The sequence below is a fragment of the Haemaphysalis longicornis genome, unplaced genomic scaffold (genome assembly GCF_048455015.1).
Source record: "Haemaphysalis longicornis isolate Haplotype H1 unplaced genomic scaffold, Haemaphysalis longicornis Haplotype H1 scaffold_2, whole genome shotgun sequence".
NCBI lineage: Eukaryota > Metazoa > Arthropoda > Arachnida > Ixodida > Ixodidae > Haemaphysalis > Haemaphysalis longicornis.
This window is the reverse complement of record NW_027526295.1, coordinates 124,102,792-124,130,238: the sequence shown is the minus strand read 5'-3', so window position 1 is coordinate 124,130,238 and position 27,447 is coordinate 124,102,792. Positions and strand designations below refer to the sequence as shown.

Below are 27,447 nucleotides of genomic sequence, written 5' to 3'. Positions count from 1 at the left end.
TATCCATAGCGCTTTGAGGCGCGAGGAAAGGATAAAACCTCCGGGCCTTGTAGCCTTGGCCACCATATTTAGGGCCCTTTTAGGTTTTCGGGAGAAATTTTAAAATATGTTACAGGGTCCCTTTAAGGCGATTTTTATGTTTTTATAGCAAAAAAGTAGCGCCAATTCTTGCGGTGAAGGGTGGTTGGAAAGCAAGGGTTTAAACGAACCCACAATTGCCCATACGACATCACTTGAATTTGCACACATGGCTCTACAAAAATTGGGCCCATCTCCCCGCGAGGGGGACTTGAGTAAATGCGTCGCATAGGGGGTGGGTGTATTGCGTTAACGTTTAGTGTTTGGGGAGTTGGTGGTAGTGAATGCGTTGTATCAGCAGCTTCTTGACGTAGTTTGAATGAGTCAATGATATAAGGCGCGTTCGTAGCCTTTCATTCTGTGTCGGCTTTGTGGCGCAGTGGGTAGAGCACCATGTACATTGCGTTCCGCCCGCAGGGTCGAGGGATCGAAACCAGGCGCCGGATAGTATTTTTTTATATAGTGTAGGGGGAGGGGTGCGGACTGCGACTACGGACGTCAAGGCGCGTGACATCGTGAGTTACTGAAATGCTCTGCATTTAAAACGCGAAAGCAGAGACTCTGCCAGCCGTTACTTGGAATCCGCGGGGGCGGCGTCCCGAACGCATCAGCAGCGTCGGCCACTGCCGGGCTATAGCGGTGGACGCCGCCGCGGTAGCCCGGCTGTGACTCGGGAAAAGAAAATGGAGAGGAGCGTCTTTCGATGGGTGAGAGAGCGGAACCTACCCATCCTCATGTGCTAGCTTGGAGCTGCACAACCACACGACCCAAGTGCAGACACCGAAACAATTCGGCATGTGAGCTTAGAGATTCCCATTTGTACCGATTTAAACTAGTTAGCTGAGTAAGCTTGAGAATGGCGATAAATTGAGGGAACTTTATAATTCGCTATTAATTAGAGCCAGTTGTACTTTAGCCTTTTGTAATACCTCTTAAAACACAACCGATTTGGTATTCACCAATGTAGAAAACGGCGTACCATACGTGGCAAGCAGTGCGACAAAGGTAGCGTTTCTCTGGCGAGATGTATATGTAGTTTGTGCAATTTGTTTTCCCGCTCTGCAAAGCAATCCTGAACGTATGTTCACCGTACGACCACTTAATTCCGTCGGGTGCAGGTTAACCTAGAGGTGTTGTCGAACAAGTAATCAAGCCGCGCAATGGACGCACAGCTACACCATAACAGGCCCAAAAAAACCGTCGCTGAAGCAGACGGCAAAGTCGTACCACCGACGCCGCCACCGGCGAGAAGGCACTTCCGCGCGGGGAACGCTGGGTAAATTCGCTGCACCATTTCTGGTGTCCTCTGTGAGTAAAACCCTCAGCCACTCCTCAGCCGCCGCCTCCGCCACGTTGGGAGTTTGCTGTACCGCACGCCACGAAAGAACCACTGGCTGGTAGAGCTAGAAAATTACGATCTAGTCTATTTGAAAGTAAAAGCACAGTGATAGATTCATTAATGTATTGATGTATTGCTTCAAATGTGCCTAATCGTTTCTTTTTGCGGAACAATGTTGAAAAGTGTGAAATACACCAGGAGATTAAGCAGAACTAAGGCCTCCGCATGGGCCCCCCAGACGCCGTCAGCCAAGGCGGGAGTACCTTGCCCTTACTGCGGACCACAAAAAAAAATTGACGGTCAAAACGCCATTTTATAGAATGCCTTTCAACTCCTTGCGGGCTGACTGAACCGAGGGCCGACAGAAAGACGCCCCCCGCGGTAGCTCAGTGGCTAAAACCCAAGTCCTCGCGCTCCTGCTGAGCACGAGGACGCGCGTTCGAATCCCGACCGCGGAGGCCGCTTTTCTGATGAAGGCAAAAAACAAAAACGCCAGTGTGTTAGAGTCTCGGCGCGCGTTAAAGATCCCCAGTTGATCAAAATTATTCCGGAGCCCTGCACTTCGGCGCGCCTCATCGCCTGTGAAGCAAACCCCACAATCATTCAATCAGACACAGACAATAATGCAGATGTCGTGAAAGGATCAAAATGTACTCATTATTATAACGTAAATGAAGTAATTTGTCGGACGAAATTTTGACAAACTAGAAAGTAAGAAAATACAAAGCGTAAAACACAACGCATTTCCACAATAATCCACATTTCGTGAACGTTTCACCTGTAATCCTTATAATAGCGTAAATGAATGGTGGTCGAACTAAATCTTGAAATACTAAAAATAAGACAAATATAAAATAAGTTCGGAAACTAGCGAACCATGCAACGCCCTGCATTTCCACAAAAATGCAGATTTGGGGAAAATTCCAAGTGTCATCATTATAATAACATGTATCAAATAAGGAAAACGGCAAAATGTATAACACATGGTATTTCCAGAATAAAGCAGCTCCCGCGAAAATTTCTCCTCTAATCGTTGCAATAGCGTAAATGGAGATAATTGGTAGAAGAAAATAGTGAAAAACGAACAAAGTAACAAAAATATAAAATAATTCCGAAAAATGGCAAACCGCGTAACCTCCATCATTTCCACAAGATAGCAGATTTCGCGAAAATGACAAATGTATTGGTTATAATAACCTAAGTGGGAGATAATTGGTAGCGCGAAATTTTGAAAAACGGATAAATAAGAGAAATAAATAAAAATCGCAGGAAATGGTAAAAAAATTTAATGCGTGCCATTTCGACAACAATGCATATTTAGCAACAGTTTCACCTGCAAACGTTACAAAAGCGTAAATTGAGATAATTGGTCAAACGGAATTATGAAAAACGAAGAAAATAAGAAAAGTATAAAATACAGCGGGAAAAGGGAAACGCCATGCATTTCCATAGTAATGCAGATTTCGGGAAGGTTCCAAATGTAATCGTTATGATAACGTAAATGCTGAAATTAAAAAATAAAAAAATATTTAAAGAAGTACGCAACATGGCGAAACGGATAACGCATGACATTTCGACAATAATGAAGTCTTTTCAACATACCATCTGTAATCGCTGCAATTGCGCAAATGCAGATAATTGGTAGAATGAAATTGTGAAAAACTAAACTAATACAAATACGAAAAATAGCAAAAGGTATAACGCATGGGATTTCCACTAATACCGCAGACTTCGCAGACGCTTTACCTGTAATCGTTATATTAGCGTAAATGGAATTTGGTCAAACGAAATTTCGGTAACCTACAAAATATTTACGGAAAATGGCGAACCGTGTCACTCCCTGCATTTCTACAATAATGCAGATTTGGCGACAGTTCCAAATGTAAAAGTTCTAATAACATAGATGGACATAATTTGTCGGATGAAATTTTGAAAAACTAAAAATAAGTGAAATATTTCAAAATTACGGAACATGGAAAAATGTTTTACGGACGGCATTTCCACAATAATGCACATTTCGCAAAAGTTAAACCTGTAATAGTTATAATGTTAATGTAAATGATTGGTCGAACGAAAGTTTGAAATAAAAAAAACTCATAAAATAAATACGGCAACTGGCGAACCATGCGTGTAACACCGGGCATTTTCACAATACTGCAGATATCACGCAAGTTCCAAATGTAATCGTTGTAGTAACGTAAATGAAAATAATTCGTCGGATAAAATTTTTACCCGCTAAGAAATAAGAAAAATTATAAAAAATGGAAAAGGGCAAAAACTAATACCGCATGGCATTTCCACATTAAATGCAGATTTTAGCGAAGTTCCACCTATAATCGTTATATTAGCGTAAATGAGATAATTGGTAGAAAGAAGTTTTAAAACACTAAAAAATAATAAACAGATAATAAAGGCTGCATATAATCTCCCAGCAGCCGTGAGAATTACCTCCGGGGAATTCGCGAAAGTTCCAAATGTGATCGTTATAACATCGTCAAATGGGTATTGATTGTCAAAAATAATTTTGAAAACTATAAATACGAAAACATTAGGCAATTACGCGAAATGGCAAGCCGTATAACGCGCTGCATTTCCAGAGTAATACAGATTTCACAGATGTTCGACTTCTAATGGTCATAATAACATCAATGCAGAGAATTGGTGCAAAAGCTTTTAAAAAACCCAAACATTTGGCTGGAAAAACTCACACTCAAGACAAGCGACATAAGAATGCTACGCATTACATTTTCTGAATTTCTGCAGAATTTTTTTCCCGATCCCCCTCTCCATTGCGTCCGCTCGAATGAACTAGTGATTATACGCTTTCGCTGGGGAAGCCGTGGACGCAACGAACTGGTTGAGCCGGTGGCCAAAGAGTGGTTAGTACACTCTAGCATGGTCGGTGGCGCTTCTGTTGGCACCTCGAACCCGCACGTTCGGTAGTTTGAAGGTCAAAAGGACGATACAAGGCGTTTAGTGGGTTGTTATACGCTCAGCTTAAAACTGCAGAACGTAGTGTACGGTAACCCTGCGGAATGCGTAGCCCGCGTCGCCATGACCGGGGTAGCAATAAATCGCCTCGGTAATTCCGTAACTAGCGATGTGATACTCAGGCCCTAAGGTTATTCAAAAATTCTGTTTTTTTATTTGTATACCCTTATATTGCCGATTCTTCAATACCCATAATCCCTATTAGCGCCCGCGGAATTTCAAGGCTCGGCGAAGCTGCCGCTATCACTAATCGTACATTAGGACGCAATATTATCGTCGTTTACGAGCATCCCGAGGCTTGCGTCACTGTAAATGCACTGCCCGCTCGCCAACTCGTTCGAACGTTACCACCGCGTTCGGCACAATGTCCCTTGAAGAGCTCAGGGGCGCTACTCTACCACTAGGGCTAATCGTCAGCCCTGGTGGCTTGGGACGTGTTGCTTTAAACGACTCGGTGGCGCTCCAATAACACTTCGTATCGTAGAAACGACCAAGGAAACGGCCCGTTGGCTTACCGCTTTCCGAGGGCTTGGCTGCAGCGTGAACCGTGTTCCAGGAAAGATCCGCGTGACTAAAGGGCGTGTATCGCGTGGTCCTACCTCCCTCTTCTCTTCTTCTGAATGCCGCGTGAAAGCATCCAATCAGTGACCGCGATCGTTGGAGCCAAGATATCAATGGCACGTACCCACCCCGTGGAATTGGCCAAGACAGAGTAACATTTGGTGCTGTAAGATGGCAAATAAATACAACTAAACGGAAATCGAAGTCAAAAACATTTTAAAAAAGGAATGTAAAAGTTTTGCGAACAAAAAAAAACGAAATACAGGTGTACAAATCGATAACAAGAATGTTTTCGAAAAACGTTGGGAATCAAACGTTCTTCGAAATAACTGATCATTTCAATTCCCCCCTACTTCCCCTTTCCCACACGGAGTTGTATTGGCCTCGAGGACATACTGTGGCGCCACCTATGAGTGACGTCACTTGTAGGACGCCGAATCGTGTTGTCGTCTGCTACAACACATTTCCCGTGCGTATGCGGAAGCGTGTTTTTTTGTTGTGGCCACCGTCTCGCCCCCTCCTTGTGGATTTGATGCAAATTACCAAAAAAGTTGTCTGTAAACCAAATAATTCGAGCAAGCAATCAGCAACTCGCTTGTTCCCGGCGACACCGCCGCGTTTAGGTACCATCGCGACCCACAGCTACGCAGCCAGCTAACGCCAAGGACGATGCAACTGATGCCGAGAAAAGTACGCTGTAAATTCATTATGAAATACTTGTGTCGGTACATGTGTGTGCAAGGAAACACCTTGTAACAGTGACGGAAACGCGTCGCTCAATTATGATCTCGCCACGCGAACTTCTCGTATTGCCTGGTAAATGAATGACTACGCGAGAACGGTGATCGGATTGCTTCGCCGCACATGCTTAAAAGTATTGTCTGTAGTTTGGCTTAATCAGTGCCTATTTCCCCTACGATGTTTTTATAGTCATGCCCCGATTTTATTAACGATTACTGCCGTAGCGTGTACTCTGCACGGCTGATGTTTACTTTCGCGACTTGTCCGCAATGTATGAACGGTATGAACTCGAGTTTTTAACGCCTTCGCGCGGGTCTGAACAAGGCTATATTTAGTTTTCGTTAGGTGTTAGGCGTGGTAATTTATAATTGCAGCGTGTTTTGTATGTTTAAAGTGAGCCGGCCTTTCTCAAGCATAAATTTCGAAACTCACGACTGCTCACAGAAGGCGAGCCTGCGTACGAGGCGAAACACGTCGTTAATGATTTCGGGTAATTGGGGAGATTTAGAATGGAGAACTGAGCGTTGGGGGCCCCCAAGAAGTTAGAGGAACCCAAACGCAACACGCGCGTGCGCGACGGGAGGGCCTTCTCCAACAGCTCGCAGCCAGCTTCGGATGCACGTAATCGGATGTTGAGAACTTTAGGCTTGGCGCCGCAGAATATATTTCATTGCCGTTAGAGTTGCGAGTGACAGCCCCTAACAAAACGTTTCACCGCGCTGGAAACTCTGTAAGCGCGGTGATTTCCGTTGAAGCGATCGACGATCAAGATACCTGCACTGCCTCGGCCGATTCTTGCGCACAAGCATAGCCATCCTTCGGCCGCTCGCCTCACCGGCGTGAACGGGCCGGCGCTGCCGGGACCGACCTCCGCGGCCGGTCGGCGTAAATCGCGGCAGATATTTGAGCATCGCTTTGAAAACCAGAGCTGATGACACTACCTATCAGAATTTTTCATCACACTAACATCCACTTTCACCAATCTGTAACTTCTTTGTTGCTGTTGCTGCCGCGAGCTGCGTCGGTTCGAGCCGCACCGTCGGCCGTGCGGGCAGGCACGGCGGGAGCGTGTGCTTCTGCGAGCAGTTAACGCTTCACGATTTCCTGCTTTATACATTTCTTGCAAACAAGAGAAATCTAGAAACTTCACTCGGCGATCGCCGTAGTCCACATTGTTGATCGGGGAAACAAGCCGCTGCTTACGCTTCGGTCGCATACGTAGTACACCACCACGCTCATGGTGATTGCGGATAATCTACCACAGTTGATACGGTTATAAAGTCCCCATGAGGTCGAACTGCGCTTGACGCACTGAGAATTAACTTCAAACGAAGGAAATTAACACGAAAATACTTTTAGAACGCGCTTCCTAAGCGAAGTGGCGAAGTGGCGCTGCAAGCCAACTACGCAGCAAGATAGGAACGGTGATCCTACAAGTGACGTCAAAACGATTGCAGCGCCGGCCTCTCCAGTGGTGGGCCTCGCGGCCAATACCCTGCCGAGCGATTCCTCTCCTTTTCCTTTCACTTCAACCACGCCATACCACTACAAGTAGAGGCGACAACGATGATGACAACGACGACGGCAGCGATTATAATGACGATGACCCTCCCGGAAAAACGTGTCAGTGTGCTAGCGGTACTCTTAGCCACATTCTTTAACGTGGTCGTGAAACTAAACGCTTTACCACCTGCTTAGAGCGACACACACGATACAATACTAAAAGCCTGAAACGCAGGCAAAACTCAAACAGGTCCCGTACCGCCTCATTTCCTTCAGCATTATAGACTATGACGACATCCAAGTACGTTTTATTCGAAATAATTGTTGTTTTATAGTGCCTCCAGCGCCTGTCTTGCAGCAAACGATGCTTTATTCACTGAGGACTGGATAATCCCGCCCCTTCTCTTCCAACCACCCTTCTAGGCCTCTGCGCCACCCCTTCCTAGTAAAATTTCATCTATCTATCTATCTATCTATCTATCTATCTATCTATCTATCTATCTATCTATCTATCTATCTATCTATCTATCTATCTATCTATCTATCTATCTATCTATCTATCTATCCATCTATCTATCTATCTATCTATCTATTATCTATCTATCTATTCACTGAAAAATAAACAATATTAGGCAAAATTTTAATTGTCCCGCTAAATCCTGCTTGAACCGATTTTTAGTATGGTGATTAGGGCTTCAGCGAACGGCCAAACATGTTTTGTTGCCTTGTTTACCGCTTGTCCTCCCAGATGGCGCCATGAAACTGCTCAGGGCTGCTGTCCGCACTAGTTTTTGAACGGATTTGTACCTGGCTAATGTGCGCAACGGTTGATAGTAATCGTTTCCTGAAACTTTGAGTATAAGCGCCGGACAGCTCCCAGAGGGCGACACGGATGATGATGATGATGATGATGATGATTATTATTATTATTATTATATGATGACTAGTCCCTTTGTAATGGGTGGACACCAAAATAGTATCACAGCCGAGAAAAAAATCGCTCATGTATGCACGCAAATACACAGCGATCCATCTGTGCCGGCACACACTGTCAAGAGGAGAGTCAGGCCCGGCGCACAGTGGTCCACCACTCAGTCAGTCGATGTTTGGGTTGGCGAGATTGCTTGCTGGTTGTGCCGCTCGCGCCCTTTCGCCTTACCCCCACCATTCTCCCCCACACTATGGTTCTCACATCCACGGTTCTCACCGTCTTCCTCGAGGGGCGCGCAGAAACCGAGTGCCTGAGGGAGCGTGGCGCCATCCACCAGAGCGGTCCGGAGACTAGCACACCGGACGACGAGATGCTCTCGCGTCTCGGCCTCCACTCCGCAGAGCCTGCACAGGGTAGACGTGACCGTGTCGTCAAAGCGGCTGCGGTATTCGAGGGTACGAAGAGCTCCTGCCCTCGCCTCAAACAGAAGGCTGCTGCCAACGCCGTTCTCGTAGAAGCACACAGTACTTATGTTCGGCTTGTTCCGTCGGTAGCACTTGGACTTCGGCTCCATGCCCTTCCATTACAGGGTGTTTTCCTCTTTCAAGATGCGTCGGCGGGCCTCGGTCGTCCACTTGCTTGCACTGTCAGCCGTGATTGCTTTTGCGAGGAAGCCGTACTTCTTCTCTAGCTGATATAGCCGGCGTGTCCAGTCTGTCCGTCATGCAGGTCGCCGAGAGGTACTCAAACACTTTCCGTGCCCAACGCATGCGTGGCAGGAAGAGGAGACGGTCGCGGTGGGCGACCTTGCTCGAAGCTTCCCGTGCCTCGAAGCTCGACCATCCCACATCCCCCCGCACGGCCTCATTGGCGGCCATGGCATCCAAGGGCGACTCTCCCGACTTCCCGCTGCTGGCCCTCTAGCCACTCTCGTGTTCCAGTCGAGAGGAAAACGACTGCGTTTGCAAATGTGAGGCCTGGAACATGCACCAACTTCCATAGGTCGCGGACCATCAGGAAGCGGTTACAGCCCCACGTGCACCGCCGGCGAATGGTCCGCTGGGACCGAAGTGCCGCCTGCCGAAGTGCGGTCTCATGGAGGCTGTACTTTGATGCCTCGGAGCAAAGGGTAACCCAAAGATACCTGTACTCACTACAGGAGACCAGGGGCTCTCCATCCAGAGTCAGTGCAGGTGCATTCGCCCTCTCTCCAACCAGTTGCACAACCGCCGACTTCCTCACATTGAAGCGCCGGCCGAGGCTCGATATTTCCGCCTGGCAGATGTCGAGAAGGGCCTGCTGGACCCGGCTGGTCTCTGCCATTACCACCAGGTCGTCTGCGAATGCCAAGCCGGGTAGACGGGTGTTCTCGTCGGCGCTGGTGGTGCTGAACCGCAGACGAAACCCGAGGTTGGAGTTAAGCAGTGCCCGCTCCAGCCTTAATGCGTACAGAATGTAGAGCAGGGGTGAGAGCGGGCAACCTTGTCTAAGGCCCTTAGTGACCACAATGCGGTCAGACACAGCGGTGCCCAACTGAACGGTTACCACGTTATGGCTGTAGGTGGATCCGCCGGATTGTCGACAGGAGCTGTGGCGGCAGGCCAAGAGCAGAAAGGCAGGCGAAAAGTGGCCCATCCGGGAGACACTGTCGTAAGCTTTCTCCACATCGAGGAAGCAGCACAGAAGCATCCGCCCTTCTTTCCGTGCTAGTTCGGCACATTGTGAGACGACGAACAGATTGTCGTCGAGGCGCGCCTGCCCGGTCGAAGCCATTCTGCATTTCTGTCAGTAGACCCTCCGCTTCGGCCCAGGCGCTGATCCAAGTACTCCCGCAAACAGGCGGTACATTACGCTAGTGACGGTGATAGTTCGATAGTCCTACCCGCCGCGGTGGCTCAGTGGCTAAGGCGTTGCGCTGCTGAGCACGAGGTCGCGGGTTCGATTCCCGGCCGCGGCGGCCGCTTTTCTGATGGAGGCGAAAAGCAAAAACGCCCGTGTGTACGAGATTTCGGCGCACGATAAAGAGCCCCAGGTGGTCAAAATTAATCCGGAGCCCTCCACTACGGCGCGCCTCGTCGCCTGCGTTGCGTCGGCGCGTTAAAACCCCTCAATCAATCAATCAATCAATCAAGTTCGATAGTCCTGAATTTTGCTTGCCTCCCCACCGCGCCTTAGGACCAACGCCACCTTGCCCTGATGCCAGTCGTCGGGGATAGGTGCGCCCTCGATGATGGCAGGAGCCCGCGACGCTCAGCGCCCCCTTCGGCAGATATGCGCAACACTGGGTCGGTCCCCGTATAAAGGCCGCATAGGCGTGATACCCAGAAGAGAAACGCTATACAGCATGCGGGGAAAACTTTCTCAAGATCAGCATGTTTCCCTTCAAAAGAAACGTAATCTATATTGTTCAGTCCACAAAATAGGAGGCTTTGTCTGCAAATATATCAGACGTTGCGCGATGTTTGCGCCCGAGGTATTCGATCCATGTGACTGCCCTACAGCAAAACTACTAACTGGACCACATGGGTGTTGCATACGGGTCTTTCATCCGAATGCGATGCTCCATACATGCAACAGTATGAAATTCACATTTGTTTGTGTATAGCTAAATAGTGCTGCCGCTAATAAGTGCCCGCTCTGCCAAGAAACTTTAGGGCTTCCAAGTGTAGCCCAGTACGCCAGCTGTATAAAAACACGCCCCAAAAAAGAAACTCTTCACGGGAAGGCTATTACAAGAAATTCTATTTGGCGGGGAAGGGGTGGGGGGAGGGAGTATGAGAACATCTAATCGGCGTATCGGAACAAATTACGGAATGTTCACATACGGGTGTTTTTTTTTTTCTCTCCACGCCAACGGGTCCGGCGTGAGACCTCTCAAAAAGAAATGGTAGCGCTTTTGTTACCGTCAACACCATTGCAGAAAAAGTCACGGGAGAAAAAAATTTGTTCCTTCAGGACATCCCTCACTGGTCCGGAGTGACCGGAATCACAACGGATGAGATGAATAAAGTTGTCCTCCTCCTCCTGTTCCCCGGGCGCGAAAATTGCGCCCTGCGTTCATATATTTCCAACTTTTAAGGTGACCGGTAAAAAGCGCAAAGGCCCATGGGTACATTGTCTGCTCCCGCGGAGCCCAGCCACTTCCGGTTCGAGAGCTCTCCTGGCCTCCCGTAGGCCGACGGCTTTCATGCGCGCGTTTGCTCATTGTTTATCTGTTTCCACCGAAGAAAAAAACGCTCATGCATCGCACATTCAATGAATAGCAACGTTGAATCCTACTAGGGACTTCTCTGAAAGGTAAGCACTCTGTGACAAATAAACAACGCGCACACACGCGCGTGAAAGCCGCCGGCGTACGGGAGGCCAGGCGAGATCTCGAACCGGAAGTGGCTGGAGCCGACGACGTACCCATGAGCCTTTGCGCTTTTTACCGGTCACCTATTGCGGCACTACTTATCTGTATTTTTCTTTGCTTTTCAGTGGCTTAGACAACAATTTAATTGCTTTTTTTGCAAGAAGAGGCGGTGATTTTATAAACATTTTGGAACGTTAACGCGTATAAGTGTCCGTTTCATATGTATTTATATGTATATAATACGGCGATATAAGGCCGTAAAATATTACATGAAGCAGAGTAGAACCGCTGGGTGATAAACTACGCAGCTAAACTGTTTGGGGGCCCTCTTGGTTACCAAATTTAATGCGCACTAAAGTGTATTTTACCGCCTGCTAACCAGCATACTAACAAGCTAGCTGCTCGTACGCCACGGCAGCATGTAATCCGCTCGCTTAGTGGGGGCTTTTCAAGATTCAGTAACCACGCTTCGTATCTGCAAGAACAACAGAACGAGAAGAAAAATCCGCAGGAGAATGCAAAGTCTTGAACACACGTTTCCCAGTCGTGTCAACCTGCGGCTCGGCAGCAAGGCGACAGCATCTTATCGGCGCCCCGTTTTATTTGGAGGCTTCCCCCTACTACAATCAATTTATGCATGACTTTGTTGCAGTATGCAGTTGATATACACGTAAATAACATTACGACACACGTTTTTGCAAGTTGCGTTCACAGGCGCTGAAGGCGGTGTGCGCGGCGGGACTGACCCAGAGTTGCGCGGGTCTTCCGCGGCTGGCGCTGCGCTCGCCCAGCAAACTTCGCTGTCCGGAGCCTATGCTGGACAAACAGAGTTACAGAAGACAATGCCGCTGACGTGTTAGTTATCCAGTGTAAGCCCAACGAGCCGGACGGCTTTGCAGTTACAACCGGCGTTGTGCGCGCAAATGCTTCTATGTTTACTTGTGCGTTCGTAACTTCCATTGTTTACCCCATACCATTCTTACTGCTATAAAAGAAATATGCTTTAAATTTAACCGCAAATAACTCGTTCTGCAAGCTTGTAAGCCCTGCCTAACTCAATTGAGTTCGCTCTGGCCGGCCTCAGCCCATAATGTGTCATAGGTTCATGCGGGAAATGAGCTGGTGGCATGTTCATTCTCTTTTTTTCCTAATTATAAAGCTTATATGAGTGAAGTTTGTATTAAAAGTGGTGTCCGTGTTATTCTCACGAGGCAATCTGTCGAATGAGTCGAACTTGCATTTTGTCATGGCCATGCCTTCGCATTTAACATAAGAAGGCTAGGGCACATTCCACTCTGTGAAGGCCGGTGACCATCGAAGCTTTTTAGCACACGGCATACAAGTGACACAATTTATGCGAAATGTATGATCAAACCTTATCTCTGTCGAGCGTGGACGGCAGTCATTTCTGACAAAGACTGATGCGTCATAGACAGGATACGCATTTTGTCGAGGTTCAACACGGTTAAACCAAGGTTGCCAAGCGAAATCTCATTTTCGTGCGGTGAAAGTGCACACATTTGCACGTCAAGACGAAACAAAGCCTCTGAGCACGAGGTCGCCGGTTCGATTCCCAGCCGCGGCGGCCGCTTTTCTGATGGAGGCGAAAAGCAAAAACGCCCGTGTGTACGAGATTTCGGCGCACGTTAAAGATCCCCAGGTGGTCAAAATTAATCCGGAGCCCTCCACTACGGCGCGCCTCATCACCTGTGTAGCGTCGGTGCGTTAAACCCTACAATCAATCAATCAATCAACCAACAAAGCCTCTGCACGCCGCAGTCACCGCTGTCGAAGCGAACGTTATAGTGAACTTCGATGCAGCCAGCACCTCATGTCATTTCCTCGCGCACAGAATTGCACGGCAAGACGAAATATAGACGCTGCATGGACCAGTGCCGCTGCCGGGACGAGCACGCAGTAAAGCTTCGTGTAGCCAGCGCCTTGCATCATTTTCTGATTGATTTGTTTTGATTGATTGATTTTAGGGCTTAACGCGCCGACGTAACGCAGGCGATGAAGCGCACCATAGTGGAGGTCTCCGGATTAATTTTGACCACCCCTGGGGATCTTTAACGTGCGCCGAAATATCATACACACGTGCGTCTTTGCTTTTCGCCTCCATCAGAAAAGTGGCCGCCACGGCCGGAAATCGAACCCGCGGCCTTTTTATCATTTTCTGAGGCACGCTTCCTCACCCTTCCCTCCTATCCCCATCCTCGCAACCCTCCCTTTGGAACTAAAGAGCAATTTGACGTTCGCTGCAGAAGACTTCGCTGCCACGAATTGGTTCGTGCGGTGACCGACGCGTGGTTGGCGGCGCTTCCGTCGACGCGGAGAACCACCCCTACCTTGAGCGCACAAGGCGCTTGCTTGAAGGTCAACGGGACGCTAACAGGCGCTTCCTGGAATTGTACATGGAGGAATACGCTTCGCTTAATGCCTTATCTCTCCATTTCCCCACACCTGGATGCAGAGTCAACTGCGCGGATCGAGTGCCCCGACGGCAGCTTCTGTCAGCAAGGTTCCACCTGCTGCCCTTCCTCCCCTGCTTCGAGGATGAACGGAGGCCCCGCCTACTCCTGCTGCCCGCACGAAGATGCCCAGTGCTGTGGCGACCGAGAGCACTGCTGCCCGAGCGGCACCCGCTGCCTCAGATCACGTGGCGGGTACCGGTGCCTGATTGCCTCCGCCGGCGGCCGGTGGTCACTGCCTGCTTCGAGGAAGTACGCCACCGTCAACGACGAGAGCTGTGAGTGACGATGCATTTGATGACCGATACTCTCAAAAGGAAGATGCCCCAAAGCTTTGAGCTTGGCCTAGTTGGTTCTCTTTCACATTTTGACAAGAAACAACCCGTAGACGAACGCAGAAAGGAATTCACAAGCACGAGAGCTCACCAACAACCAAGTACTTGTTTTGGATTTGGAGTATCAAAAGAGTGTTTGGCATCACTTGCAGCAGTAAAACAGTGCTTCCAACATTTTAGTGCATGTTCTAATTAATGCGCAAACAAGACTTGCTGCTTTAATGTAAACAGGTGACAGGACCAACAATTAAGAGAGCAGCCATCTATCACAAACACACCACACTAAATGTCATGCTGGCTTCACAGCAACATATGCGGTGAAGCATTGACGACATGGCCAGCATTGTGAAGCGTATTTTGAGAGATCATTCAAGGCAAAAAAATCAACCTAAGAGAACCAGCCGCAAACCCACTAATAGAAAAAAAAACGAAACAAAACCTCGCTGCTCGAACAGACATGGCATTTTACAGAAAAGCACGAGAGCTAAGGTCACGATTGCACATAAAATAATTATCACAATGTGGATGCATGTTCTCAGTGTTCTTGCCTTGATTGCACAGATGACTTCTTGCAGGATTCACAAAACCACGTTACACTTGTAGATGCACGTTAACACCGTTCTTGCCTTATTGCACAGATGACTTCTTGCAGGATTCACAAAACCACGTTACACTTTTTGGCGCTTTTTTTAGGCCAACACATTTGAAGTGAAACCATGTTATGGCACAGCTGGGAGCATCACAGGCAATCATTTTGCCTTGTTCTGGACCTTTACAGATACAGTACTTCATATCAGTGGTGTCTGCACAGCTTGTGATGATGTTGGTGCACTGGCCTGCTTGTTGCAACACGTTCAATGGCGACACTGTGACACTTTGGTTACCAACTGGAGGCTGATTGCTACTCAAGTGGCTTATGGCATTTGAGGTGCTCTGACCTGCTTGTGGAAGTGTGCTCACAGTTGATGCTGCAGCATTTGAAGTTAGAGGCTGATTCTCCTTGTTTCTGCTGTACCAGCGGCCGACAAGTTCAGACATCAGAACTCTGCAGAAAAAGGTCTTGGCAACTTGTATTAAAGGGCCCAAGAACTTCTTATCTGCGCTTACTCGCTCAACATGAATTTCATTGTGGTTCCAGAGCACAAAGTCGCAGTATTCCCGCTGCCAGACAAACAGCTGCAGCTGTATTTGATAGTAGTAGCGGTGAGTGGTTTTCAGTTGAAGGTCACCATTGCACTCAGTTAGGCAACTATCAGATTTGTGCAGTAGGTCAGCCAGGCTTCCATCTTTTACTGTCCATGGGCACTTCACTTCCACAAGTCCTTTTCCACAGCAGTCGCATTCCACAAGCATATCAGGTGTCGCACCCAAAAAAATGTACTGCTGTGAAATCAGTAGCCCTGCTTCCTGAAACTGTGCACCACAGTGAAACTCTGCTGCTACTTGCTTATATTTGTTGAGTGCATTCGGCTCATTCTGCCTACCGTGCTTTATGGCAGCTGAAGTGACCTTGCTGTCATGCGGATAGCAGATTCGCTTAACGAGGCTTACTGAAGGTGCATCAACTCTAGTATGGCAAACGTCATACAGTGTTGAAGCTGTCACTCTGCCAGCTCGATATGTAAACCACTGAGTAGTCATATGCTGGCTCCTTGTCCTCGATTCAATGCTGCAGACTGCTTCCTCATTTATGTCAAGCCTGTCGTAGATCTCGTGGCACTCGTCCAAAAGCTCACGATTACTTAACCTCTGAGCCGAATGGCTGTACAAGCGTCTAAGGTCAGCTCCTTTGCAGCGTCTCACTGCTGGCACATACAAGTCGCTGAAAGCTGGATCTGTGCTTGCCACAGCTGGCCGGTGACCTGATTCAACCAAGGTTGCGAAAAAACGCGTCCACTCGTCTTCAGTTGGCGCTGCTGGCTCTGCAAGAGCTTTCGGCTCAGAATTAGCACTGGCATCAGCACCTAAACGTCGTTTTTTCATAGTCGATGACGCGAAATCCATGGCAGAGATGGGCCTCACATCCACTTTCTTGATGTGCGTCGGCAGCCACGAGTTGGCGCCGTCTGTGCAAGAACGCTCTTGCCGCACGCGCACGCCGTACTCAATGTAAAAAAGCAGCGCCGCGACATGGGAGCATGCCTCGCCGTTCCCAGCCATGCAGGTACAGTGCGCGGCAACAACTTCACCGTCACTCTTGCATAGGACCCATGAATCGACAGGTGGCTTGTTGAGGCTCTGCGAGTGGTTGACCTGGGCAAAAAAGCTAACATTACATTCTGTTAGAAGAATAAAACACTGTAACGTACCTTTGTCTTGAGAACCACGGAGTGCGATGAAACTTCCTTTACCCATGGCTCGCGCACCCAACCGCTGGTCACGAAATTGTGGCCTTCTAATGCCTTTCGTGCCTTCAGTTGCTGGCGGGTGATGAAGCTGGTCCTCAAGACAAGGAACTCGCTGATGTCTGCGGCGTCGACTCGCGGCCACAGGTTGACGTCTCTTACGCAGTCGCTTTCGCTGAGCTCAAACGGGTCCACACCGCACAGGACAACTTTTTCACTGTAGCGCGCCTGGTCTTTCAGGCAGAGCGTCGCTGCATAAACCGTTTCATTTTGTGCCATTTTGCAGCAAAACAATGCTGCATTCTTGCACACGGACGCCAAACTGCATGCACGCGGATCAACTGGCTATACTTTCCTTGTGAACGTTGTCTGCTTGTTATTGCTTCAAAATGGCGGATTACCCAGAGTGCACAGCGAGACTTGCCTGCATGTCGCTGTCGATGCCGCTCATGAATACACCCTATACTAAGCACGTCACTTCACTTTTTCGTTTTACTAGAACGTTCTTCATTTGTTTCAGACCCGTCGGTTTCGTGCCCAACGTGGATGATATGCAACACGGGCCAATGCTGCTGCGACCAGTACGGCGCGTACCGCTGCTCGCCGTACGTGGACGGAGTCTGCTGTGCGTCGGGCATAGTGGGCTGCCCGGCTGGCATGGAGTGTGCAAGCATGTAACAGGAGCGGCTTTTCCCCTCGAGATCTTCCGCTTGCTGCATCGGGTACCTACAACATTACCTCGCTTCTACCATTCAATGCATTCTCTCTCACCCGGAATCGAAATAAAAAAATATTAGACTGCTTAGAGTGCTTCCGCCACTGCGAAAATGGGAGACCAGTGAGGCTGTATTGGCGGATATTCAGTTATGTATTGTTACTTGCTGATTGAAAAAAAAAGACACTTGCACGTAACTTCTCTATAGGATTAATTTATATCAACTGCCATATGATTTGCTGCCAGATAGTCTATAAAACAAGAGTCACAGCCGTTTTCTGTAACCTGGTTCCCTCTGTAGACGACCATGTAATGACAGCACACAGGAATTCTGTAATGTTTTCAAATTCGTCGTGAACCAAGTATAGGACAAGTTTATGAAACTCGGCTTAATCGTAGAGTCCTCTTAGCGGTCAATTTCAGAATGGTTTTTTCAAGGATACCTACAATAGATTGAAGGCTAGGGGGCATTTTAGAATATGTCTGGAGCTACAGCGTGCGATTCTTTGTCAGCGTGACCCAATATAGACTATGTCTGGAGCTAGAGCGTGCGATTTCTTGTCAACGTGACCCAATACAGACTATGTCTAGAGCTAGAGCGTGCGATTCTTTGTCGGCGTGGCCCAATATAGACTATGTCTGGAGCTAGGGCGTGCAATACTTTGTCGGCGTGACCCAATAGACTATGTCTAGAGCTAGGGCGTGCGATTCCTTGTCGGCGTGACCCAATATAGACCATGTCTGGAGCTAGAGCGTGCGATTCTTTGTTGGCGTGACCCAATATAGACTATGTCTGGAGCTAGAGCGTGCGATTTCTTGTCAACGTGACCCAATACAGACTATGTCTGGAGCTAGAGCGTGCGATTCTTTGTCGGCGCGACCCAATATAAACTATGCTAGAGCGTGCGATTCTTTGTCGGCGTGACCCAATATAGACTATGCCTGGAGCTAGAGCGTGCGATTCCTTGTCGGCGTGACCCAATATAAACTATGTCTGGAGCTAGAGCGTGCGATTCTTTGTCGGCGTGACCCAATATAGACCATGTCTGGAGCTAAGGCGTGCGATTCTTTGTCGGCGTGACCCAATATAGACTATGTCTGGAGCTAGGGCGTGCAATACTTTGTCGGCGTGACCCAATAGACTATGTCTAGAGCTAGGGCGTGCGATTCCTTGTCGGCGTGACCCAATATAGACCATGTCTGGAGCTAGAGCGTGCGATTCTTTGTTGGCGTGACCCAATATAGACTATGTCTGGAGCTAGAGCGTGCGATTTCTTGTCAACGTGACCCAATACAGACTATGTCTGGAGCTAGAGTGTGCGATTCTTTGTCGGCGCGACCCAATATAAACTATGCTAGAGCGTGCGATTCTTTGTCGGCGTGACCCAATATAGACTATGTCTGGAGCTAGAGCATGCGATTCCTTGTCGACGTGACCCAATAGGCACCCACAATTTTCGTCAAAGTCTGGCGCAAGACGGCGCCGCAGTGAAACATAGGCGTTAACCAGCTGCTTGCTGGTAAAGCGCATGTCGTAGCAGGCTTGGAAATCACTGATGGCTTTTCAACGTTCTGTCTCTAACAAAATGCTCAATGTACGCAACATTTGCCATTTGACAACGTGTGCAATTCGAATACGTTTCATCAACCAATGGGCACTTGCTTTAAAATCTTGTCAAGTGCTGGAATCAACAATGAGAGAGAGAGAGAGAGAATAGAACTTTATTTATTGAGTCGAGGCCGATGTTATGGGCCTCACCATGTGAAGGGCACTCCTGGTTCCACATTACTTGACTGTGGCTGTCTTCGCTCTGGTCCCTAGGTTGAGCTGGGTATACGGGACATGGTTTGTGAACGCGCATCCGGGTCGGGGCTAGCCAGGGAAGCATTCAACTGCTCTTAGGAGGGGTCGATGAGTGGAGACATATCTGAAGTGCGTTGGAATGCACATACCACGTAGCATATCGAGCTAGACTGAGCACAGTAAGCATGGAAGGAAGAGTATATGGTGGCAAAGCTGAACTGGATTCGGGTGGAATGGGGCTAGGTGTTTGTCTGGAGTCGTTGTTACGGGGCAAAGGCCGAATCCGGATGAGGTGCCGGATGGCTGGGGGATCCACAGGCAGTTTGGGGTGTGTTGGAGGATTGATGAGGAGATGGTGGAGGATTCGCCGGATTATGGGAGTCGGGGAGAGACGGACGGACTGGGCTCTGAGATCAGTGTCCAGCAGTTCCATGATGGTGTTGTGGAGGTCGACTTTAGTAAGGTGATAGTTTAATGACGAAGGCGGAAGGAGTAAGGCCACTTTGTGTACTTTCCTGCGGAGGGCGTCCAGGGACTGAGTGTGTGCGAGAGCGAGAGGAAAGTAGGGGGGATGGCAGGCAAGCCCATTGAGAAGTGAAGTAAGGCGCCAGGGCACGCGGCTTGAACCCCACTTCATCTAGCTCACACGAAGCAGGTCGGCAGGTCTCTGTGAGCTTTGCGCTTTCCCTGTTTAGTACATGTCCAGCTTGTGGCCGCGCGTCCTGTGTCCATTATTTCAGCGCTGGTTGAACACAAAGGCGCGAAAAGGTAAAAGGGGTACCCTGGGAATTGGTTACGTTCGCCTAGTGAAACTAGTCAAACCATTGGAAAAACCTAGACCAAGCGACCGCTTTCTCCCGTAATTGCCTAAATGTCACTATATCTGCACTCTCGCCTTGCATCACGATGCATCTATACAATAGGGGCGGGACAACGTTAATGGTAGTGTATGTGCATATACAGCGTTCTGCCGCCCCTTTCAAATAGGCACTCATCTCTGGCTGCTGCGTGACCGTTCCCACATGGCAGTGATGGTGTCCTTCCGTCGATGCTTGGTAAGCATGGCCGACATGGAGGAAAAAAAGCTTTCTTTCTTCCAAGGCGGCTGATGATCACGGCTGCCCCAGGTGAATTGAGCCCAGGGGAAATCGCTCAGTGAAAATAACCCTCTGAGTTAAAAGCCCGCGCGCTCCTACGGATAAGGGGGACATTCGGTAGACTAGACACACCGATAATATGAAAAATGTGCCTTACAATACTCAGCCTTTTCTAAGTGCTATAGCATTTCTAACCATACCATTTAAATTTTCTCACCGCTCGCGCTTCCGTTTTTACAGCGGAGATGTTTTACTCTAGTTTCCATGAGATCAATGCGTGTGTAGGCCCAGCGCGTAGCAATAGAGCTAAAGGTAACCACGGTCTACCCTCTCTACTCACCCACCGCCTGTGCGTCGTTAACGCTCGCCTCACAGGTATACAGCGGACCCTCACCCCACATTACTTGTGCGCCGTCCCGCTCGCACCTTACAGCTGCAGCGCACTCTCTTCGCTCGCCACTGGTGTGTCGCCCGTATCTATCTACCCATATCTACGTATAAGTGAACAGCCATGTAAAACTGGAAATAAGCAATGTGTGCCTCTTTGGCTGGGGACGTCATGCACTGCATAGCTCCACTGGTCATTCAACTTCACGAACCAGAATGGTATGGATTTTTTCTTTAGTCTCCATATCATCGAACATTTCAGAGTGGACCCAAGGATAACACTGACAGAACCGCGTAAGCAAAGCCACACTGCCGGCACCACAAAAACAGAATGAGTGGCGGCAGTGCGGGGAGCGCAATCAAGAGACATATATTGTGACGAGGATGTTGGGCTCTTTCCTGAGCCGACGGATACGCGTCGGTGTCTGTGCTGGAGAGAGGGACTGATGAGCGCTGAACAGCTAGAAGAGGAAGTCGACGACGATCAGTCTCGATTTGGTTGGTGCGTGGATCTGGGCACTCTGCTCTGGCTTTCTCCTAGTGAATACCTTTGTAAATACAATACCTTCCCCGTATCAATATGTACAGTGAGGGATGACCGTTTCTCCTAATGTCGGCTATGTGGGACAACCCCTACGCGTTCATGCCGCAGCTAGTTCACGAAGTGTTTACATCTAAAACTGAAACAACTCTTGTGGAAGTGCAGGCGATCAGTCAGCCTGCTCGGGGAGTATGCTGTCGAACTTGGGGCTCCAAGTAGTTCCGTCATCGTGCCCAGCCGTGCTGGGGGCGCCAGCCAGGAGGTTCCCGGAGCCAGGTGCGCCCAGTGCAGGGTTGCCACCGCATGTCTGCGCATGCGTTCCCCACGGCTGCAACTCGGCCGAGCCGAAGAGCAGGAAGATGACACCCGTCACACCGTACACGCCGGCCGCTATGTAGAACACGATGCTCCACTGGGCGATTGTCTCCTGCAGCAGCGAAGCAGACAGCACCCGCGGCGCGCAAGAGAGTGCTCAGTTCCAACGAATTAAGTGCACAAAGTTGGGCCAGTTGCATAGACCTGCCCATTTGCCCGAACGCGATAAGTGTGGGAATAAGTTCTCAACTACGACTTTAGCGCTGTCTAGGTAATAAGTCGTTTGCCCGAAACTGATACAAACACTCGGTTAAGGTAGTGTTTCCGACAGGTGTTATGGCAACCGGCGTATTTGCCGTGGCCGACTTTGACTTATTGGCGTCTTATTCGTAAGCGGGAACTTAATCGGGAACTTTTGCGAACGGGCAAACGGGCCGAACGTTTGTTTCATGTATTTCTATCGTGCGTCTCGTCTTTCACCGCTGACATAATGCATACAGTCTCAGCTGCAAGGCGATGCTATGACTACTTTTCTTCGGGATATGTACCCATCCTCCTGGCGTAATAAACAAAATGAGAGGGAGAAAGTGTAGGTGTTCGCTGTTGGAGCGCCTACACTTTTCGCGGCGCCGTAATTATTGTAGCTATCGTTTCCTATTGTGCCGCACGAACTTTGTTCTTGTACAATCATACTTAATTTAAGGTGTTTTTAGTTTAACCTTATTTTCGTGTTATAGTTTCTTGTGTATGTATCACAATTTCGACTACAGTCGATACTATGGGAGCTCCCACCACACATCGGTTGCATTGGGCTATTGGGACACCGTCCTTCACCAGAAAGAGGCAGAACTATAAAGGAGGACTGAACCATTCGGAATATTCATTGAATACAAAATAAATATTTAGCGGCGACAAAAGAAAACAGCAAAGTGAAATATAACAAGATAAGTAGATATTTCCAAATGTCGGCAAGATATGGCATTTTGCACGAGATTAACACAAATGCGCACTTACATGCACATGTGCACCCTTGTGAGCAGACATTTACGCACATAGTTGAATCTGTGGGGCGTATGTCCTGAACTCAATGTTTTGTTTTGCCAGACTGACGGGGAAGCCCAAACCCTGCCAATACTACGCAAACTGGCACGCGAATTTGTCCAGTTTGTGTAGTTCTTTCAACTCAATGTCTAACTCGTTGCGTGGAAAAAGGTAGTCCCAAGATACTTGAAAGGTAAAAATTTAGTTAACAAGACCATGCAAACATGACAATGCGCTACTTCAGTTGCGTCGCTTGGCAAGAAACATTTGGGTTTCAGCACTTTTGGAAGCGAACATAGACGATAACTCACATTGTTGTTCGTCAAGCTCCCAATTGTAAGGGGCGCCAGGAAGCCAGTCAGGTTGGCAAATGAGTTTGTCATGCCCATCAGTGTGCCTGGAAAACAAGAAATTATCTGTGAGTCTTAAAGGCGAGTACGTCTGCATCACGGAGCAAGAATTAGTGAGGAGGCGCAACAGGGCTTGCTCCGGCGGCGCAATAAAGTCACGGCGCCGGGCACGGCACCGACGCGCCCTCTGTTGCGAGGTGCCAAAGGGAAAAGGCGCGCCGGTTCAAAGTCATCCAGGGCATAGCCGGCCGCAATTGTGGGCAGACGGCGCTGACGACTTTCATTGGAGTCGGTTTGCGGTGGAAGAAATCTTTGAGTCTCAAACATTGTTGTCGTTAGACGAAGGAGGTTTGATTTTTCTAGAAGGCAAAACCTACAAAAAAAAACGTGGTTGAGAATCTAGGTATGATTAGTTCCAATGAATGATCGCTCTTATCCTCTATGCCAATAGTTCGTATTTAGATAGTCCTAACTTCACCGCTCTGCCTGTGCAACATGAAAAGAATGCGCAAATCTGAGAAGCCACCCGCGATAGCGGCGAGAGTGAACCACTCGTGGCGGAAGGCAGTGTCGGCAGCAGGGATTTATACACACCCCCCTAACACCCTCTCAACACCCCCCCAACACCCCCCCAGAAGGACTTCGACACCCCCCCCCTAAAAAGATTCCACAACCACAAGCACCCTGCCTAGGGATTTATACAACACCCCCCCCCAAACATCCCACCGACACCCCCCCAAAATCGAAATTCTGCGTAAACCCCTGGTCGGCAGATGTCGTCTGCTCCAGGATTCCTTCTAGCGCTTCATCTCAAGCGCGGTACGGCTTGTAGCTAGGGCAGTATTTATTAATAGTTGCTGCTAAAATGGCCAGCACTTCTATTTATTTATTTTACAGAAAGAAATCTGGCAATTTTCACCATATATTTGATCATATTACGACTTTTGTGCGTCGCATCCGTAGAATAACATGTAAACTATGGCAACGCGCTTGACATGGCATCTGTTGTTCTGCTCTGCAAGCTGCATTTCCTCCTCGCCAGGCAGTGACATTAATGCGCCGCCTGCCCGTGCTGTCCCAGCCCACCAGATTCCCCTCCTGAAATACTTCTTGCTCCGTAGTACGCATTCTAAGCCCCTCCGTGAGACGGTTTTTAAGTATATCAAGCCATTGAGTTTGATGTATGTGGTTATAAAGTTCAGAGTGTGCGGCAGAACACTCCGGGTACAATTTCGATAACGCGACCAGCATGTGTGTTCACCGCTTGCTGTGCAATATCGTTCACTACCACGAAGCGGGCGTGAAGCTTATTGGCCACTACAACATCGTTTGGGCTTGTGACCGTGTCTTTGGAATGATTTCACCTTGAATTTACATGCACTACTAGCCAAACCTGCAGTTTGCTTCAAGGCATCAGATTTTCGAATATCAAATGCTTCACAACTAAATGGCGAAACCAGAACATTTCCCTGGAAACGTGCTTCCGCATGACTCGGGTCGTCGTTGGAAGCTTGTGAGCGACTGGATTTCATTGCCACTGTGTGCCGGCAAAACGAGATCACTGATCTATATGAAGAATTTCTTCATTTCGCTGATGCTTCTTGCAACCTCTGATCCTGCTGATACTGTGTGAATCCCTGTGCATGTGGCGTCACGGGTGGTGAAGTGCGGCGAGGCTTACTTGCATGCGTACAGACATCGCGGGTGTAGTACGTTGCTGGTGTTGACGTTTCGGCGTTGATGTATGCTCCGCATCTTATGAGCGCATGGTGCCTTTGATTCTTCGTGACTGGAATGCCTGTTACTAGTGCGTTTTAGGGGGCCAGATAAACCGCATGCAGAAGTTTAATCATGTTTTTTGCTTGTATGTAACCTTACACCGTTTAAACCACCGTATATGTGCCTGACCGTCCAAAGTCAGGAACGGGACGCCAAAACACAAAATATTTCTATTTTGTGCTCCCCAACTAGTCCTGCCCGAACGTTCTTTTCTGACAGGAGGCTTGTGTCGTGTGGAGAATGTCGTGTACATAGCTAATTTTCTCCGTTCTGGACAATGTTAGACACTGTTTCGTTCATTACAGCGCGCGAGTCCTCTTAATTCGGCCTTATCACTGGTGTTGCGACCGGGCGGGGGCACCCGATCTTTTCTCCGTGGCCTCCAACATACGATGGGTAGCGTGTATGAAGCGAGCGGCCAGCCGGTGTTGCAGCCGTGAAGAAGTCCAGAGCAGTAGGGTAACGTAACTGTTTACTTCATAGCGAGAGGTGAGCCGAAGCCAAAAAAAAACATACAATGCCCCGACGGGCGAGGTTACAATACAGGACACGAGCAGAGCGACCGCATGGATTCGCTGCTCAGACAGGAATGAATATCAGCGTTTGTGCTGCTTCTTTTATACCCAAAAAACGCCCCCAAGAGTAACACGCCACGAAATCACAGACACACACACGTGTCCATAGTTCGCGAGTCACCCATGGCTTCGTCCCACATGGCGTCCGAGAGGGGGGGAGAGAGTGTCCTTGAAAGGTGCCGGGGTCGCGCTATCAACTGCTGATCGTGCCGATAGCGAAACGTCTGAGCCGGGGAGGTCAAGACGGGACTCTCCGACGCGCAGGTGCCTGAAGGGTGTGGCGAACGTCGTGGCTTTGCTCGTGGAAGCTGACAGCTGCCGGAGGTGTGTTGCAAAGCGAGGTGACTGACCCGGCATGTCGAGACACGAAAGTACGATTCACCAACACGCGGGCGCACATGGTCGATTCCCACGTGGTCGCTGGTGCGGGAAAACACGTGTTGCTGGCCGAGTCGTAACAGCTTCTCCGCCGGGGGTCCGAGATCCCGATGGATAAGGGTCTTCAACCGTTGTCCGGAGGGATGCTTTCGCAGGGAAGTGCTCAGAAGACGCTCGACTCCAGGCCTGGGCTGTACGACACCGTGCTGGAGCTTCACAGGGCCGATCACTGGACGAGAAGTGACTCCCCAAGAACGTCTCTGGATTGGTCAGGCAAGCAACAGAACAACACAGCAAGACACAACCGCATCGCCGGCAAGTGCGAAGACAAATCCACACTGAAGATCTACCAGGCTTTTTGTTGCGAAAAAAATACGCTAATAACTATCTAGACTAGTTATATTTTAGCCCAGCAGTACTTTAGACAAGTGCACAAACCCGAAAGGTGACATTTCGCGTGATTGGAAATGTCCCACACACACACAAAAAAAAACGTAATCGTAAAGGGCGAAACCTGCTTCAGGAAAAACAAAGAAATTTGAGAAAGTCAGGCGTCTACAGGCCATTTCTCGCGCCGAGAGCTGTGATTTGAGCTCTCGTCAATGCCCCGAGCTTTTCCCTTTCGGTACCGCACTTTAGGTGCAGCCGTTCTCTCAACGCTGCTGTGACCGTATGAAACGACACCGGTCGTTTTCTTCGACAAAGGTTGAGCACGCGGAGGAGCGAGCGGGATTTTCCCCCGTTCATACGTTAGGCGTGCACTGCTTCTAGGCGGCGTTCCCTCGACGCGATGCGAGCTCACAACTTTGCTCGCGCTGAAACACGCGCCACAATTACGCGCTGAAGTTTTTGCTACCTCCTCATTGCTCGCCCTTTTACTAACGCGTTTGGCAAGCAAACGCCGGAACGCGTTTGCGTTCTCTCCTCTAGGCTGGTCGGTTCCCGACTTCGGTTCAGCCACAGGCGACACCGGAACCTCAACTAGCTCAGCTGATGTTGGCCTATCGACTGGAGCATCAGCTGGGAGTGAAACGGGCACGACGAGCCCATTAGACACCTTGCAGTTCCCAACAGTCACTACCTCGTCGTCCCTCGCGCTTTCAGCGACAACCTCGGCACGCGAAGACCGAAGCGTGCTTCCGTTCTCCTTTCTCACTGCCAGAACTACACTACAACTAGGCTGCCCTGTCTCAAAAGACGGCTGAGTTGCCCGCGAAGTGCGCGCGTTCGGGTCGACAGCCGTTTTCAAGGGTTCCCGTGATCTAGCGCACTTCGAACATGTCGATGAAACATCTCCGCTCAGCGTAGGGGCTTTACACATAGTGTACTTACGCTGCCCTCCATCGCGAGCCTCTGGAAATGCCCAATCATCACTTTCTGTCTGAGTTTCGCCATTCCTCACAGAGGTGGCGACCCTTTCGTTACTTGAGCTCTTCGCAGCGAGCCCCGCTGGTTCTTTCCTCGGCAGTTTCTCAAAATTGTACCCCTTTCCCCTTAACAGCTGATCCGACCTGTTCGAGAATAGGTACATGTACTCCGGAAGAAGTTGTGGGGATACTGCTGCCTGCGTCACAAGTTCACCAAACGGACCTCCGATGCTGACCTTAGCAATCGGCAGACGAACGTTTCGTGCACCTACGGCTGGCTTCACCCAAACACACTGCCCTGTTAGCTGACCCGGTTCAACGTACGAAGGGTGGACCATGTCTACCGTCGCCGCGGAGTCACGAAGAACTCGGCACGGTTTACCATTGACGACTAGCTCCCGTACGTACGGCTCTAGAAACTGCCTGCTGTCCTCACTCTGATCTAGTA

The 27,447-nt window shown here is 49.2% G+C and overlaps 2 protein-coding genes and 1 pseudogene across 2 annotated transcripts in view; 1 reads left to right on the top strand and 2 right to left on the bottom strand.

Annotated features, from left to right (window-relative positions):
• Positions 1-8,304: 8,304 nt before the first annotated feature.
• Positions 8,305-9,992, bottom strand: LOC144168269 (uncharacterized; annotated as a pseudogene).
• A 3,845-nt stretch (positions 9,993-13,837) lies between these two features.
• Positions 13,838-14,410, top strand: LOC144169182 (granulin-like). The gene has a single exon (XM_077698217.1). It carries the CDS (start codon positions 13,936-13,938, stop codon positions 14,254-14,256), a length of 321 nt encoding a protein of 106 aa, XP_077554343.1. The 5' UTR covers positions 13,838-13,935; the 3' UTR covers positions 14,257-14,410.
• Positions 14,411-19,071: 4,661 nt separating this feature from the next.
• Positions 19,072-27,447, bottom strand: part of LOC144169180 (sialin-like) — a 34,603-nt gene continuing 26,227 nt past the window's right edge. The window contains exons 9-10 of the mRNA XM_077698215.1: positions 22,862-22,947; positions 19,072-21,621 (exon numbers count right to left, since the gene is read on the bottom strand). Of these exons, the coding sequence (XP_077554341.1) occupies positions 21,364-21,621; positions 22,862-22,947 (344 nt within the window). The 3' untranslated portion in view covers positions 19,072-21,363. The remainder of the gene's footprint in view (positions 21,622-22,861; positions 22,948-27,447) is intronic.